Below are 17,299 nucleotides of genomic sequence, written 5' to 3'. Positions count from 1 at the left end.
AGGCCTTCTGAGTACTGAGTTAACTCCGTGGCCTTATATTCCTGGAGCAAAGTTATTTTTTAAAGGGAACCCCATTTCTTGTTTATATGAAAACTTATGTTTTTCATTTTGAATGCATTTGTAAAGATATTTCTTAATTTTTAGTAGTAGCTTGATTGTATTTACTTGGTTCATGAACCCTTTTGCTTATAGAGATTGATGACGGTATTGATGATCTGAAAATAAATCTTGAAAAGAAGGAATTGGGCAGTGATAAATTGGTACCAAATTCAAGTTCTGTACCATTACCATCAGCTGCAATTGATCATCAGATTGAAGTACTTCTGTCTGAATGGAGTAAAAATGCAGACATGCTATTCAGTATTCATCCCATGGATGGTTCTTTGCTGGTTTGGCATGTGGATTGGCTGGATGAATACCAGCCTGGTATGTTTCGTCAAGTACAGGTATTATTTTTATGATCTCTGGAGAGCTACTTGTTAAATGTGGGTACTGTTTTGTAAAACCTCTTTATATAATTTCATGAATTCTAATGCTACTTTCTTACTTCTAGGTGTCCTTTGTTTCCAGAATTCCTGTAGCTTTCCCCACAGGTGATGCAAACTCTCTCTGTAAAAGCGTAGTGATGTATGCCTGTACCAAGAATGTTGACTTGGCTATTCAGCAAGGGAAACAAAAAACTTCCAGCCTGACACGTTCCACATCAATGCTTATATCTTCTGGTCACAGTAAATCAACTAATAGTTTGAAATTAAGCATCTTTACCCCTAATGTTATGATGATTTCAAAGCATGCTGATGGCTCCCTGAATCAATGGCTTGTCAGTTTTGCCGAGGAATCTGCCTTTTCTACAGTTCTCAGTATTTCCCACAAATCCAGATATTGTGGTCATCGCTTTCATCTTAATGATTTAGCTTGTCACTCAGTATTACCATTATTGCTGACAACGTCACACCATAACGCATTAAGGACACCAGATGTTGATAACCAAAAGGAACCTTATGGTGCTGTGAATATTGAAGAATGTTCTTTGGCACAACGAAATAAAAGCACTATTGACATGGCCTTTCAGGATCCCAATGCAGTTTACAGTGAGCTTATTCTTTGGAGAGTTGATCCAGTTGGGCCATTGTCTTTTTCTGGAGGTGTTTCTGAGCTTGCCCGGATTAATTCTCTCCATGTTTCTGCATTTTCCAATGTGGCATGGCTGCCCACTCTTATACCCAGTTATTGTCTAGGTAAGGATTCTGATTTTTATTTAAGAACTTGAGATTTTCTGACATTATTGCTTAAGGGTTAAATTTCAAATGTTTTTAAAATACATCTAGGTGCATACTGCAACTCTCCTAGTGCATGCTTTGTAGCAAGTGATGGACAATATCTGAGATTATATGAAGCAGTTATTGATGCCAAGAAACTTCTATATGAGCTTTCCAATCCTGACATTTCTGTAAGTAAATGGCTTTTGAAGCTAAGGATATAATATGTTTTTAGATACTTTATACTTATTGGGCATGTTCTAGAATTGTGACATATAATTTGTAATAAAATGTATATTTTTTAGTAATTTTTTTCACATTTTACTCTTACAGTGATTCTAACCTCCTTTAAAAAGAAACCATATCTTTCATTCATTCCAAAAGTAGAGTCTAGTGTCCTACAATATGTGTTTCTGTTGTACTTTTTTTTTTTTTTTTTGCGGTACGCGAACCTCTCACTGCTGTGGCCTCCCCCGCTGCGGAGCACAGGCTCCAGACACGCAGGACCAGCGGCCATGGCTCACGGGCCCAGCCGCTCCGTGGCATGCGGGATCCTCCCAGACCGGGGCATGAACCCATGTCCCCTGCATCGGCAGGTGGACTCCCAACCACGTGCCACCAGGGAAGCCCACTGTTGTACTTCTTTGCTCAGAGATAAATGGGGACTACTGACAGTATATGGAATTATGTTGGTTCATCTGCAGGTTTTTTTCTAGGCAAGGGAAGCTGAAATAACAGGAGTGGAATTTTAATCTTAACCAAGAGGAAAGAGCTTTCAGCTTGGTTGCACTACAGGCAGGAGTTTTTTCAACACCATTGCAAAGCTTTTGTCTTATGACAGAGGGCACTTGTTCCTGTGCCCAACTAATAGCAACCCACCATCTGCATTGTCTCAGCACCTCCAAAAGCCAGTATTTCCATTCTTTTGGTTTTTGTGTTTTTAAATATGCCCTGAGGTAACTTTCAGCCATACTGAGCTTCCTGTTTAAGAGAGTCAAACTGTCCTCTCAACCATCAATTAATGTCTTTGTTAATGCTCTGGTTACAGAATTGCATAGGTGTCAGTGGTCTGCTCCCATCTTGATTTTTCCCTGTTATTTTTATTGCATGGTTTTACAGAATACAAAGTTTTTCAAAACATATATAGTGTTAAATTAGAAACGTATATTTCTCGAGGGCCTTCTATTTTTCAGGAATTGTTTTAAGTGCTGGAAATTTAGATATGAGCAAAACAGACAAAAATCTAAGCTTACATTCTAGTGAAAGAATATAGAAAAAAGGTAAAAATATATTAATAAACACTTTGGAGAGAAACAATGTTGCAAAAGTAGTATGGAGTGCCAAGTAAAGTGCTGGTCGGGGAAAACCTCACAGAAGTGGTGCCATTTGAGTAAAGACCTGAAGGAGATAAAAGAGCTACCTATATCGATATGTAGAGGGAAGAGTATTTCAGGAAGAGCCAGTGTAAAGATCCTGAGGCCAGAGCATGTTTGGTATGTAAGGAACATCAAGGAGGCCATTGTGGCTGGTGCAGAATAAGTGAGATGGAGAGTAGTCAAAAATAAAATCAGAAAGTGAGCCTGGCCAGATTGTATTGAGAGTAACTTTGACTTTTACTCTGAATGACATAAAAACTAGTGAAGAGAATGACAGTGATATGATCTGACTTAGGCTTTAAAAGGATCACTCTGGTTGTTATATAGATTAGACATGGGAAGCAGAAGTGTTATCAGAGAGAACAATTCAGGAAGCTATTACAGTAGTCTAGGAAAGAATCAAAGGGGTTTAGAGTGGCAGGAAATGGTGGTGATAAAGATGCTAAGAATTGGTCAAATCTGGATGTGTTTTGAACATTGAATAGTAAGGATTGGACTGGATATGGGGTTTGTGTGACAAAAAGAAGATGACTCCCAAAGTTTGCCTTGAGATGAGAAGTATAAATAGCAGTTTTGGGGATTTTTTTTTTGGCCACGCTGCCTGCCATGTGAGATCTTAGTTCCCTGACCAGGGATTGAAGCTGTGTTCGCTGCATTGGAAGTGTGGAGTCTTAACCAGTGGACTGCCAGGGAAGTCCCTAAACAGCAGATTTTGAGGAGCAGGGAGATTCAAGAGCCGGGCTTTAGACATGTTAATTTTGAAATGCCTGTTTGATATCCAAGAGATCTAGTAAGCTAGTCTCTGGAGTTTTGAGGGAGGCCTGGTCTGAAGATAGAAAATAAGTAGTTGTCAGAATATAAAGTTGTGGAGCTGAGTGAGATCACTGAGGGAGAGACTATAGCTGGAAAGTAGAAATGATAGGAGGATTGAACCCTGGGGCATTCCATTGCTAAAAGTGAGGTGAGCGTGGTGTATAATGGAAGCCAAAATGAAGAAAATTATTTCCAGGAGGAAGGAGTAATCAACAGAATCAAATGCTGCTGATGGATCCAGTATGATGAACATTGAATTTAACAACGTGTGCTTGACTAGGGCAGTCAGGAGATAAGTGGCTCAAGAAATCAGCATATGTAAATAGTATGTTAACTTGTTTCTTTAGCTTTCTTTGTCAAAATTAATGCTTAAAAAACCTTGATTCTTAGAACATTTCCATGAGATTGAAGTCAGTCTTTCACACTTATAAATATAAAATACTTTTTTTCCCCTTAACAATTACCAAGCATTGCTTTTGGTTTTCTCTGCACCAGCTGAGCTGTAACTCTCTTCATTCCTGTGTAATTGCTTTGTAAAATCGTAAAATGTTTATAATGAAAAGGACTTGTGAATTTATTTAGTCTCACCTGAACTTATTTATTATTTGTTATGCCTGAAATTTTATGTCATTTGTTACTATTTTTTTTAATTGTTTAATAAAGGAGATATCCATTTTTTCAAAAACAGAAATATGTTGGTGAAGTGTTTAACATCGTAAGTCAACAGTCAACAGCCAGGCCAGGATGCATTATTGCATTAGATCCCATTACCAAACTTGTAAGTATTATTTTTCTGGCCACTTAGCATTAGGTAAATAATATGTATGTCAACTTACATTGGTATTTATTTACATTCAGCAAGGCAGAAAAACCCAGCTGCTTCATGTTTTTCAAGAAGACTTCATTTTGAATAACCTTGAGAAGAAAAGACTAGGAAAAGACAGAATATTATCTGATGCAGGTAAAGAAGAATTTTTCATGAAATGAGAAATAAAATGTAGAGTATGTTAGGCAAAGATAAATTGATATAATATTTATATAATATATAAAGTTATCTCAGCTTTCCATGTTAGTAGTGAAATACACCATTTATACCAACAGGCAGCTCACCTAATGAATTTTCGGAAAAATTCTACCTAATTGTAATAGAGTGCACCCAAGACAACCGTTCATTGTTACACATGTGGAATTTGCATTTGAAGTCCATTCCTGTCTCATTGGGTGAGTTTTTTTTTTTAAACTTTAAGTAGGCTTAGGTTAACAAATTATATATGGTTAGATAGTTCAGTGGATATTTTTTAAAGCTGTTTTTATTGAGAGAGGATAATTATAGTTTATTCTGTTAATTAAGAAAAAAACAATTTTCTGATTTTCTTGCCGTAAAGAATCATATTAATATGTTAACTTTTTTGTCTTTTATAAGGTGGTTTTGGATTATAAAATGTAGCAATTGTAATGTTTATAGGGTTTCTCTCCCAGTTTTTGGTTCTTTTTTTATGTTTTATAGATGAAAAAGTAGATACAAAAATATCTGAAGCAGTTTGGCAGCCAGAAGAACATTATTCTTCTTCTCCAGAGAAGATCTTATCCCCTTTTTCACAGAAGTATCAGGCTTGCAGAGCAAATCTCCAGAGTACCAGCAAGTTGACTCTGTCTTCAGAAATGGTTTATAGCCAAGATTTGCATTTGCCAGAAGGAGTTGAGATAATAAGTGTTAAGCCATCAGCAGGTTTGTAAATTTTGTAAAAGGAGACTAATCAGACTTCATAATGCATGAGTATTTACTGTGTATTTAAAAATAGGTGCAGGGCTTCCCTGGTGGCGCAGTGGTTGAGAGTCCGCCTGCCGATGCAGGGGACACGGGTTCGTGCCCTGGTCCGGGAGGATCCCACATGCCGCGGAGCGGCTGGGCCCGTGAGCCATGGCCGCTGAGCCTGCGCGTCCGGAGCCTGTGCTCCGCGACGGGAGAGGCCACGGCAGTGAGAGGCCCGAGTACCGCAAAAAAAAAAAAAAAAAAAAAATAGGTGCAACTCCCAGTTTTAAAATCTACACAGAAACAGAAATAGAAAGAATATCTTTAAGTACCCTAAATTAAAAATTTAAATTTCTCATTACGTTTTCAGATGACTCTGGCATTTGTCAGCCAGTTGTGGTCTTAAATATTGATTTCCAAAACAAATTTTTATTATCCTTTTGTGAAGACAAAGCGAAAGTTTCCAGGGCAGAGATAATAATGGGGTGGCACCTTATTTGCCAACTTTGATAATGCTGGTATTGGCTGCCTGGAGCTCTGTGCTGTGAAGGATTCTAAGTGTGTATTTCCTGATATATATATTTGTCATCCTTATCCTTAGGGCAGTGGTTCTCAAAATGTGGTCCCCAGACCAAAAGCATCAGCATTGTTTGGGAAGTTGTTAGAAATAATAATTCTTGGGCCACACCCTAGACTTACTAAATCACCAGCTGTGAGGTGGGACCCAGCAGTCTTGTTTTGACAAGCCTTCCAAGTGATTCCAGTGTACAAAAAAAGATCAAAGTATCAACGGTATCATGAAAACCAAGACAAAAATCCATCTTTTTATCACCTAGTTCTTTCATTTTCATAGTCACAGTGTGGATTTTTGGTCTTCTTTACTTGTCTGTCACTTTCGACTAATTACTTTGAATGCTTTTCAGTTTGCCACATTATCAGGTACTTAATCTTTTCTAATTGGTGAAGTTAGCAGGAGTATTAACAGTGTCCTGATAACTTTTACATTCTGGGTTTTTTTTGTATATTTTAATAAAAGAGGCATCAATGCAAGGCAAGTTAAAGTTTGAAATAGAATGACTTTTGTATTGGCACAGTTTTAAGAGCTGTTATCCTTAGCCAGAACAGTATAATCTTCACTACTGAATTCTATTAAAAAAACTATATGGCAGATCTAAGAGAAACTGAAGATGTTTCTAAAAGTAATCCTTGACGCAAGTTGAGTTTGAAAGAAAAGAGAAGTCCTAGGGCAAAGGAAAAAATTTGTTTTGTTTGGCAAAAACAGTAGCATGTGATAACAGCTTTTTTTCCTAGTCTTGAGAATTTTTTTTTTTAACCAAGACTTTTGGGAAGGGTAAGCTCTTTATTCTCTGTTCAGTTCAGAGAAACTAATAGACAGTGTTAATTGTGTCCTTATGCAGTACTGCTAAGTCCTTGAGGACTTAAAGAAAAACTTATGTTGAAATATGCTTTTAAAATATAATAAATGTTTTGTATAACATTTCTGTATTACGATTAGCAGTTTATGTTTAATAGTCTAGGATAGGGATTGGCAAACTATGGGTCACCTACCTTTTTGTAAGTAAGTTTGATTGGAACGTAGCCACACCTATTTGTTTACTTTTGTGTATGGCTGCTTTGTTCTACACTTGTGGAGTTGAGTAGCTGCAACCGGGACTCTGTGGCTAGCAAAGCCTAGTTGTTACTCTTTGGCCCTTTAAGAAAAAGTTTGTCAACCCCTGATTTAGGAAATTAAGAGTATGTAATTACATTAAGCCCAAGCAAACATATGTCCCACTTAGGAATCTTCTCAGCGTCATTTATATGAAATACACTTCAATCATGGAGGACTCTTTTAGTACTTAGGTAAGCATGAGCCATTCACAAAATTGTATTAAAAAATATTATAGAGAAGTAGCCAGTGAATATTGACAAATTTTTAAAAATGTATTGATATCTTTAAAGTGAGATTTATAATAATATATAATGCTAACAAAGAGTTGTGAAAAGAATGCTGGATTGAAAACCAGGACTAGAATTTAGGTTTTCTAATTCTGCCTTAGTCTAGCTATTTGATTTAGGCATAAGATACTTACACATTTAGTCAAGAGTCCTTACTTATAAATTATTACGGAGTTCTCTTTCAGCTCTAGGTTTTGGTAATAATGTCCTTTTTATGTACCTTTTTGACGTCATTAAAAGCATCTTACTGATCTTGCTGATCCTTAAGCTAAATATTGATTGTCATGTTGTTAACACTAGTTCATGCAAAAGACTAAAACCTTTAGTACAAGAAAACAGATTTATTTAACCAAATTTCACATTTTGTTACTGGATTATTTTTGTTTTAGGACATCTGAGTTCTTCTTCCATATATCCCATATGCAGTGCTCCTTATTTATTGGCAACTTCATGCTCAGATGAGAAAGTAAGATTCTGGAGATGTAGAGTAACAGCTGAAGAATCTGCCACTTCAAAGAATGGAGAAATGGATCTTATATACATTTGGGAAGAATGGCCGTTACTTATTGAAGATGGACTGCAGAGCAATAGTAGTATAACTGTACCTGGTAGGCCTATAGAAGTCAGCTGTGCACACACAAATCGTTTAGCAGTAGCATATAAGCAGCCTATGTCTAATAGTAGATGTTCTCAGGACTTTGTGATGCATGTAAGTATTTTTGAATGTGAGTCTACAGGAGGTTCATGCTGGGTCCTTGAACAGACAGTTCATTTAGATGAGTTAAATACAGTGTTGGATTCTGGCATTAGTATTGATAGCAATTTAGTGGCCTATAATAAACAAGAGGTATATTTATCCAGTAAAGAGAGTGTCACATCAAACACAAAGCATTTAGTTCACTTAGATTGGATGTCTAGAGAAGATGGTTCTCATATTCTTACTGTAGGAATTGGATCAAAACTTTTTATGTATGGACCCCTGGCTGGCAAGGTACAAGAACAGACGGGTAAGGAAAGCCTGGCATTTCCTCTCTGGGAAGGTACTAAAGTTGTGCCTCTTTCTAAATTTGTACTGTTACGAAGTGTGGACTTGGTTTCTTCTGTAGAAGGCTCTCCACCTTTTCCTGTTTCTTTATCATGGGTCCGGGATGGCATCCTGGTGGTAGGAATGGATTGTGAAATGCATGTATATTCCCAATGGCAGCCATCTTCTAAACAAGAACCTGTTACAACAGATTCATACAATGGGAGCACTCCATCTATAATAAGTTTAATAAAACAGAGTAACTCATCAAGTTCTGGATTACATCCTCCAAAGAAAACCCTGACTCGATCCATGACCAGTCTTGCACAGAAAATCTGTGGAAAGAAAACTGCGCTTGATCCTTCTGTGGGTATGGAAGATTCAGGTCTTTTTGAAGCAGCTCATGTTCTTTCCCCAACTTTACCTCAGTACCATCCTTTGCAGCTTTTGGAACTCATGGATCTTGGCAAAGTTCGGAGAGCAAAGGCCATCTTGTCACATCTTGTCAAGTGCATTGCTGGGGAAGTTGTGGCTCTGAATGAAGCTGAATCTAATCATGAACGCCGCTTTAGATCTCTCACCATCAGTGCTAGTGGAAGCACTACTCGAGACCCCCAGGCATTCAACAAGAGTGAAAATACAGATTACACAGAAATCGATTCTGTCCCTCCGCTTCCTTTATATGCCTTACTTGCAGCAGATGATGATAGCTATTACTCATCCTTGGAGAAATCTAGTAATCAGAGTACCTTAAATAACTCAAACCAGTTGTCAAAAGAAAGTTATGATGAGCTTTTTCAGATGTCAGCTTTAATGACTGATAGTCATGTGTTAAAGACAGAAGAAGAAAATACAAAGCCCAGGGTTATTGACCTTTCACAATACAGTCCAACTTACTTTGGTCCTGAGCACGCTCAGGTTCTTTCTGGCCACTTACTTCATTCTAGTTTACCAGGACTCAGCCGGATGGAGCAGATGTCTTTGATGGCTTTAGCAGATACAATTGCAACTACCAGCACTGATATTGGAGAAAGCAGAGACAGAAGCCAAGGTAAAATTAAATTGGGTATAGGATTAGAGGAAAAATTGATGTTAATATTTTTACTTATTTTTTTCACAGAAAATAATCTTAAATAATTTCTGTAAAAATGACAGCCATGAAGGTTTTTAAAATCATCATTGTTGCCTTCACAGTAGTTTTAACTTGAATATATATTATTTATCCCATAAATCATAGTACTCTGAGAAAGTACACAAAGATTCATTATGCCAAGTCATTTTTACCTGTCTACTTAATAATGTTAAGAATCCAACTAATTGCTTTTGAGTTTAGCAAAAGTTAACATTCTTAATAAATAATTACTTTAGAAACCCCAAAATAAAAGGTGCTTTCTCCTTTATTTGTTTTTCACATTGTAATAATTCACTGTTAATTTGGGTGTTTTAATATTGAGGTTTTAAAAAAATTAACATTAAGGTATACTCCTTCCTAGAATAGCAGCAAGCAAGCCTAATAAAATTAGGTCTTTTCCTCACCCAAAGAGCATTTTTTGTTTTTAATCTCCTGAGTTATGAATAAATTTGTAGAATTCCCATCAGATTTCAAATAAGATCTGATTAACAGTCTAGCCTTGTGCACCAGATATGTCAGTAGGATGCGCCCCTTAAAAGGAAAATGTGGGGTAAATTTAAGAAAAAAGAATAACAATAATAAAAATAAAAACTTTAAGAAAAAATAAGTTGGTCATGAATTGCGACATGAAATATTATTAGTAGATATTATGTTTTGATGTGACTGTATTACAAGTGTTTTATGTTTTTATTCATTTAAAGTAAAAATCAGGCCCCCTTACCATATAGCCATTTCTTCCAGTGTTAGCAGTTATTGGAATGGGTATGTGACTTGAATCAGTATGGATAATATTACAGGGAAGGTTAAACTATTTTAAAATTGAGTCACATTTAAATTAAAATATTCATGTCAGAGGAGATTATTATTAAAAATATGTCAGAGATCCTGAGTCAATTCATTCTCTTCTTTATTATTTTTTCATTTAACGATACAACTTTTTTCTGTAATGTATAATTATATAGGAAAAAGAAATACTAGATAATATTTAGACTGATAACTTTTGTCAGTTTCACACAATGTTTTGTCCCTGTATTTGGTGCTGTGACATACCCTGCTTGCCAGAATTATTAGCATTTACTTGTGTTTTGCTAATGAAATGGGTTTTTACAAGTAAAAATACCTTTTTTTTCTTTTTTATAGGTGGAGAAACTCTTGATGAATGTGGCTTAAAATTTCTTTTGGCTGTTCGACTTCATACTTTTCTTACAACTTCTCTTCCAGCTTATCGAGCTCAACTCCTTCACCAAGGTGATTTTGGCAATAATCTAGTAAAAGGAAGTAAGACGAGTAGAAGAGAGGCTTAAGAACATTTAAGTTTGTTTTTGCCCAGATATGATAATGCCAACAAGTTTGACACATTCTGAATTGCCTTAATTTATGTTAAAAATGTTTGCTTTCATCTCATCCTCTTTGCATAAAAATACTGGAGAGGGCTTCCCTGGTGGCGCAGTAGTAGAGAGTCCGCCTGCTGATGCAGGGGAAACGGGTTCCTGCCCCGGTCCGGGAAGATCCCACATGCTGTGGAGCGGCTGAGCCTGCGCATCTGGAGCCTGTGCTCCGCAGCGGGAGAGGCCACAGCAGTGAGAGGACTGCGTACCACAAAAAAAAAAAAAAAAAAAAAAAGCTGAACGATAAACCCCACATGTGTGGACCAGTAGGTTGAGAGACTTGCTAATGTAAATGATGCTTTATAAATATAAACGTATCTTATTAATATAGTGATTATGGGGTAATAAAAGTTATTATGTGCTAGGTACTATCCCAGATGCTTTAACTATATTATTTCTTTTAATCCTCACAACAATGTAATGAGGTAGGTGCCATGATTATTCACATTTTGTAAATAAGAAAATTGAGGAATCAAGAGGTTAAGTAGCTTGCCCAAAGTTATATAGTTAGTTAGGGTGGAGCTAGAATTTAATTTATGCATTCTGATTCCAGAGTTTTTGCAGTCTTAAGTTCTGTTCACCAGCTGTACTGTCTCCTTGGTGCTTTTTTGATTCCATGGAATTAAATCCACACAACAAATGTTGACCAAAGGATGTCAGACATACTAGAGAATAGAAAGACTCAGCACAGTGGCATTTGCCCATAAGCGTTTTTCCTTATCTTTTTAAAAAACTATATTTTAATTATAGAAAATATATGCTCATTGTAGAAAATATTGATGTGATGATTGAGTTACTTGGAGAAGCAAGAAAAAAGACCCATATTCCCTCCAACCCCAAACAGTTATAACTCTGTGAGTCTTATATAAACTTTTAGGCATTTTATTGCAACTATGGAACACACATTTCTGATCATCATTATATAATCATATTTATTTTCTTATAAACATTATTTTTGATATTTCTTCAGGCCTGTCTAGTAGTCATTTTGCCTGGGCCTTTCATTCAGTAGCAGAAGAAGAACTGCTGAACATGTTGCCAGCAATGCAGAAAGATGATCCCACATGGTCTGAACTTAGAGCTATGGGTGTGGGGTGGTGGGTCCGGAATACCCGCATCTTACGCAAATGCATAGAAAAGGTGAGTGTTTTATTTTGGTGTAAAAATGAATTAATATATATTGCATGTTTATTTACATGATATTCCATATTTCCTCTCCTGTTACTCTTTTTTTTTTAGCAGTAAAATGCTTTTAAATAGTCTTTATATTTCAAAATAGCATAATTTTTAACAATTTATATTCTAATTCTTAAATTGCTAGTTGATATATTAGCATTTTTTATTGATATATACAAAATAATATATATACACATTTAGGAAAATAAAACAGTACAGAAGAGCTTGCAATGAAAAGTGTAGTCCTGTTTCCATCTCTGTAATCTTGGAGGCCACCACCATGATTACTTTTGTAATTATAAAATAAATTAATAAATTTACGTATACATGCGTGTGTTCATACACATATTTTTTAGTTTATTGAACATTTAAGTAGAGAATGTATGACAGTCTCATATATGAAGGAAAGTATTTATTTAATTAAAAACTGTTACCGTGAAATTTTGACCAATATTTTCTAATTATAGGTAGCCAAAGCAGCCTTTTATAAAAAGAATGATCCTTTAGATGCTGCCATTTTTTACCTTGCAATGAAAAAGAAAGCTGTGATTTGGGGATTATATAGGTAGGTGAAAAAACTGCTTCAAAATGAAAAACTTTCCATAGAGTATGAAGTAAAGATTTGTTGTTCTTGTTAGTGTGATTCATGTGGATTCTTAGTTATTTTTGTATTTAAGAGATTTCATGTGAAAGAAGCCCAGGTTACAGAGCAGAAGAATCTTGATGAGGTCACATTAGCGTTTTTTAGGTTTATCAGTCCAGAAAAACATTTTTTTTTTGCTTATTTTAATAACTTCTCATGATGCTCCTGTAGAACAAAAACTAAACCAGAAACTTTATCTGGAGTGGGGAAGAAGATGAATTGGTGGAGCTTTGAAGATACATCTACCCTCTGCCCTATCAAGGAGCTCTTGGACCAGGCTATTCTTCCAAACCACCCTCTTCCTAAGGGCCCTGACCCCATTCTTGAGCTAGAGTCATTTAGAATTTTTCTCTTTCACTTGTTCTCAGCTAGACTTGGTGAGCGTGATCGCCATAAATAGTTCATTATTCGTTTGGGGTTCAGTTCTAGATATATCCATATGATCAGCAACCTTTGGGGGAAAATCATGGTATCAATCAGTTGTAAGAGACTAGATCTTTTAGGATTGTTTTGCTTCGGGACAAATTCCTTGGATTTTTATCATCCAAGTCATCTTCAGGTGGGCAGTGGGGCTAAAGGCAGTTGATTAAATGGTAAAATAGCATAGAAGTTAATGTAAATTATATATTTGTATAGATTTAAAAATAATTTTTCACAGTGCTGTTAATGTAGTTTCTTCGTAGTTTGAAAGAATGTTTTCAATAATCTCTGAAATTTATATGGAAAAGTAAATGTTTACCATAAATGCTATTTTTGCTCAGAAAAGCAGCAGATGTATAGTAATTTATGAACTGGTAAATGTTTCTTTTGAGTCTTAACTTTTAAGTGGCTAACTTCATAACAATTGGTTTTGATGTAGAAGCATTATGTTCCGAAATTTTCAAACTTTTTTCTTTATAGATCCCAAAAAGATTCCAAGATGACACAGTTTTTTGGGCACAATTTTGAGGATGAGAGATGGCGTAAAGCAGCTTTAAAGAATGCTTTTTCTTTGTTAGGAAAACAAAGATTTGAACATTCAGCAGCATTTTTTCTTTTAGCTGGTTGCCTCAGAGATGCAATTGAGGTAATGAATGAATTTTTTTAAAAATAGCATTGTCATTCTTTTAAGCTCTTCATGGTTTCAATTTTGTTTTTTAATTTCAACTCAAGTATAGTGGAACTAACACAAGGCTTAATGCCTAAAGGCTTAATGCCTAACTGGTAATATTTAATGGTGACTTTAAAATTTTGTCATTTAGCTTGAATGGTATTTATACAGAATTAAAATTAACCAGGTTCTGTTGGTTGGTAGAGATAGGTAGTTGATCTGACTTTTAAGAATATTTATGAACAGGTTAAAAAAATAAAATATTTGTCCTGTCACTTTAAACACATTCGGACGTATATTTGGCTCTGTGTTAGTTGACAAACCTTAGGAAATTTTTAGCTAATTATTTCTAAGTAAACCTTACAAAAGGTTATAAATATTTAAAATATAACATTTCTGTTTCAAATTGCCCTTTTGCTCAGAGTTTCATACAAGTGATTCAAAACATCTTTTTGATTTGGAAACATTATAGTCTGCTGAGGTGGATGGGGAAGGGTAAAAGCTCAAGAATAAAACAAAGCGTGTCATTTTAGCAATTATTCAGTGGTTTTTCATTAGGCTAATTCTTTTTGCAAATATGTATTTGGTACTACCAGATAAATTAACATAAATGTTGTCAAGTAGATTTGCTGAAGCAAGCAGCATATGTTTTGTTTATTGTCCTTGTTCACTATTTTCAGATATTAATAAAGCTTTGTGTTCATCTAGTTATTAGTGAGTTAATTGAGTTTACCTTAAAATGAAAGATACCCTTATTTATAAACAATATTTCTTGTTTTGAAGGTATGTCTTGAGAAACTGAATGACATTCAGTTGGCTCTTGTAATAGCAAGACTCTATGAGTCTGAATTTGATACATCTGCAACATATAAATCTATTTTACGTAAAAAAGTTTTGGGAATTGAACTCAATGAACTCAATTTGTTGAATATAAATATGCATTATGATCCTTTTCTTCGGAGTATGGCATATTGGATTTTAGAAGATTATAGTAGTGCTCTGGAAACATTAATAAAGCAACCTATCAGAGAGGATGATGGTAAGCTATACTTCTCAGATGTTAATGCTTAAGAGTTTTATTAGTGTTTGTCAGGTTCAGAGCACACTGTTGGGTGCTAAGGATAATGCAGAGCAAATTGAAGACGTACATGGTCTAAGACTTTATGGTTTAGTTGGGGAGACAGAGTTATGTATACAGTTTTTTATTTTTTATTTCCCCCCCCAACCAGGAAGCTAAATCCTTTGAAAACCAAGGACTTTGGATTTTCTTATTGAACATAGATGTTTTCAACGTTTGAATATAAATGTTTTGAAGAAAATAGTGATAAACAGGGAAATAGAAGTGGTTGGATTTCAACTATAATTTTAAGGTTGACTAGATAGGACTGAATTGGATATGGAATATGAAGGGAATGCGAGTCAAGTTTAACTCCTGGGTTTTTAGTTTGAGCAATAGATAAGTGATAGGGGGAAGGCTAGGAGCAGAGTTTGGAGAGTGTTGCTTTAGATAGAAAAGACTTCTCAGATAAGGTAACCTTTGAGATGAGACCTAATTGAAATGAGTGAGTAATCAGTCAGTGCAGGTATCTGGTTTTTAGGCCAAGGGCACAGTAAATAAAAAGGCCTTGAGGCAAGAATATGTACATGTAAATGGAAACGTAATGTAGGCCTTTGGATATAGCATTCTAGATTTACAGGGTGAAATTGCTACTAGAAATAGAGATGTGCACGTTATCACATATAGATGGTATTTAAAGCCATGGGACTATAGGATTTAACTCAAGGAGTGTAGATAGAAAGGAGGTCAAGTACTGAACTCTAGGACACTCAGCATTTAAAAGTAGAGAAGATGAGGAAGATCTAGCAAAGCAGACTGTCTGAGATGAAGTGTCCAGGAAAGTAGGAGAAAAAGAACTAAGAGTGTGTAACTGGATGTTTTAAAATGTCTTAGATTGTTTCCTGAAGAGATGTGAAATCAGCATAATCTTTGTTTTCCTACTATGTTAGAACGCTTTCATTACAACTGTGTTCCTGTCTATTCAGTGCTATGTATTAGTTTGGTCTCTTAAATTTTTCTTAGAAGACCAGGTAGATAAAGGTGCCATGGTAGAGAAAAAGGGCTACAGTACAACCCTTGAAGAATTTTTCTTGGCTCATAAAATGAATTTACTTTCAGATCAAGTCATGATGTCAGCCTGCAATCCTGCCGTTTTTAATTTCTACAATTATCTAAGAACACATCCTCTTTTGCTGAGACGTCATTTTGGATCATCTGATGCGTTTTCCACACACATGAGTTTAACAGGAAAAAGTGGACTGGCAGGAACAATTAATTTAAGTGAAAGAAGATTATTTTTTACTACTGCCAGTGCTCATTTAAAAGCTGGCTGCCCTATGTTGGCTTTGGAAGTATTATCAAAGATGCCAAAAGTCATCAAAAAAACGAAACCTTTTTGTAGAACATCTAGTTTTCTGGATACTAGTAAAGTCTGTTCTCCTTCTTCTCCATTCAAATTGGATGCAAGGGAAGATAAGTCTTCTGCTATTGATTGGTCACAGTCACTGATGAATGGTTTTGGATCTTCTTCAGAGGGTTCCTCAGAGAAGCAGTCAAATTCCACTCTTTCTTTTGACTGGAGCCAACCAAGTATTGTATTTCAGGATGACTCTTTAGAATTAAAATGGGACAGTGATAACGATGAAGAAAATGAGGATCTCCCTGTTTCAATGAAAGAACTAAAACCTTTACAGAGAAAAGTAGGGGAAAAAATAGATGAAACAAGTTCTAAGTACACAGACTCTCTCAGCACACTAGATGAACATGACATTTTAAATCCATCAGAAGATATCATTGCAGTTCAGTTAAAATTTAGAGCATGTTTAAAGATTCTCACGGTAGAACTTCGTACTTTATCTACTGGATATGAAATAGATGGTGGAAAATTGCGATACCAGCTGTACCACTGGCTTGAAAAAGAGGTGATAGCCCTTCAGAGAACTTGTGACTATTGTTCAGATCCTGAAGAATTACAGTCTGCATTTAGTGAAAATGGAGATGCATTTGGATTAAATGAAGATGCTGAAGATTTGCTTCATCAAACAAAAGTGAAACAACTGAGAGAAAATTTTCAGGAAAAAAGACAGTGGCTTTTGAAATATCAGTCACTCTTGAGAATGTTTCTTAGTTACTGCATACTGCATGGATCCCATGGTGGGGGTCTTGCATCTGTGAGAATGGAATTGATTTTGCTTTTACAAGAATCTCAACAGGTATGTAACTTACATGATAACCAGTCAAAATACTACTTGTATGAAAAACAGTTTTTGAGATTGCTTTTTTAGTTTTAAAATGTTAAAATTGTTGATTTTCTTAATTATGGTTGCTTTAAGGAATTCTGCTTTTTGTGTGGTGCTTCATATTATGGATTTCTAGAGTTGTGAATGCATTGTGGTTTAAGGACAGTTTGATATCAGACCCTGTGATCTGCTTAATTCATATTAAACATTCTTATACGAATGCCTTGTGAGATGATGATACGAGCGTATTGTCCCATCAGTTTTCATTATAATTGGTGGAAGGTTGATCGTCCCTTCTAACTCTGTAAAAGTTTGTTATGCTTTTAATTTTTAATTGTTCTGAAGTTTTTCAAAGAGACCCTGAATTACTTAATGGATTATAACTATAA

At 35.5% G+C, this 17,299-nt stretch overlaps 1 protein-coding gene across 3 annotated transcripts in view; it reads left to right on the top strand.

The window, feature by feature from the left end:
• Window positions 1-17,299, top strand: part of DMXL1 (Dmx like 1) — a 131,287-nt gene that overhangs the window by 49,798 nt on the left and 64,190 nt on the right. For all 3 annotated transcript variants that reach the window (XM_082836305.1, XM_082836304.1, XM_082836306.1), the window contains exons 11-24: window positions 193-446; window positions 554-1,238; window positions 1,329-1,450; window positions 4,137-4,226; window positions 4,307-4,409; window positions 4,550-4,669; window positions 4,956-5,177; window positions 7,550-9,235; window positions 10,457-10,564; window positions 11,675-11,844; window positions 12,348-12,445; window positions 13,424-13,589; window positions 14,397-14,652; window positions 15,790-16,883. In XM_082836305.1, coding sequence (XP_082692431.1) covers window positions 193-446; window positions 554-1,238; window positions 1,329-1,450; window positions 4,137-4,226; window positions 4,307-4,409; window positions 4,550-4,669; window positions 4,956-5,177; window positions 7,550-9,235; window positions 10,457-10,564; window positions 11,675-11,844; window positions 12,348-12,445; window positions 13,424-13,589; window positions 14,397-14,652; window positions 15,790-16,883 — 5,174 coding nt within the window. The remainder of the gene's footprint in view (window positions 1-192; window positions 447-553; window positions 1,239-1,328; window positions 1,451-4,136; window positions 4,227-4,306; window positions 4,410-4,549; window positions 4,670-4,955; window positions 5,178-7,549; window positions 9,236-10,456; window positions 10,565-11,674; window positions 11,845-12,347; window positions 12,446-13,423; window positions 13,590-14,396; window positions 14,653-15,789; window positions 16,884-17,299) is intronic.

This window comes from Leucopleurus acutus (genome assembly GCF_964270905.1).
Source record: "Leucopleurus acutus genome assembly, chromosome: 3".
Lineage (NCBI taxonomy): Eukaryota > Metazoa > Chordata > Mammalia > Artiodactyla > Delphinidae > Leucopleurus > Leucopleurus acutus.
The sequence above is the reverse complement of the archived record's forward strand: the minus strand, read 5'-3'. Positions and strand labels throughout refer to the sequence as shown.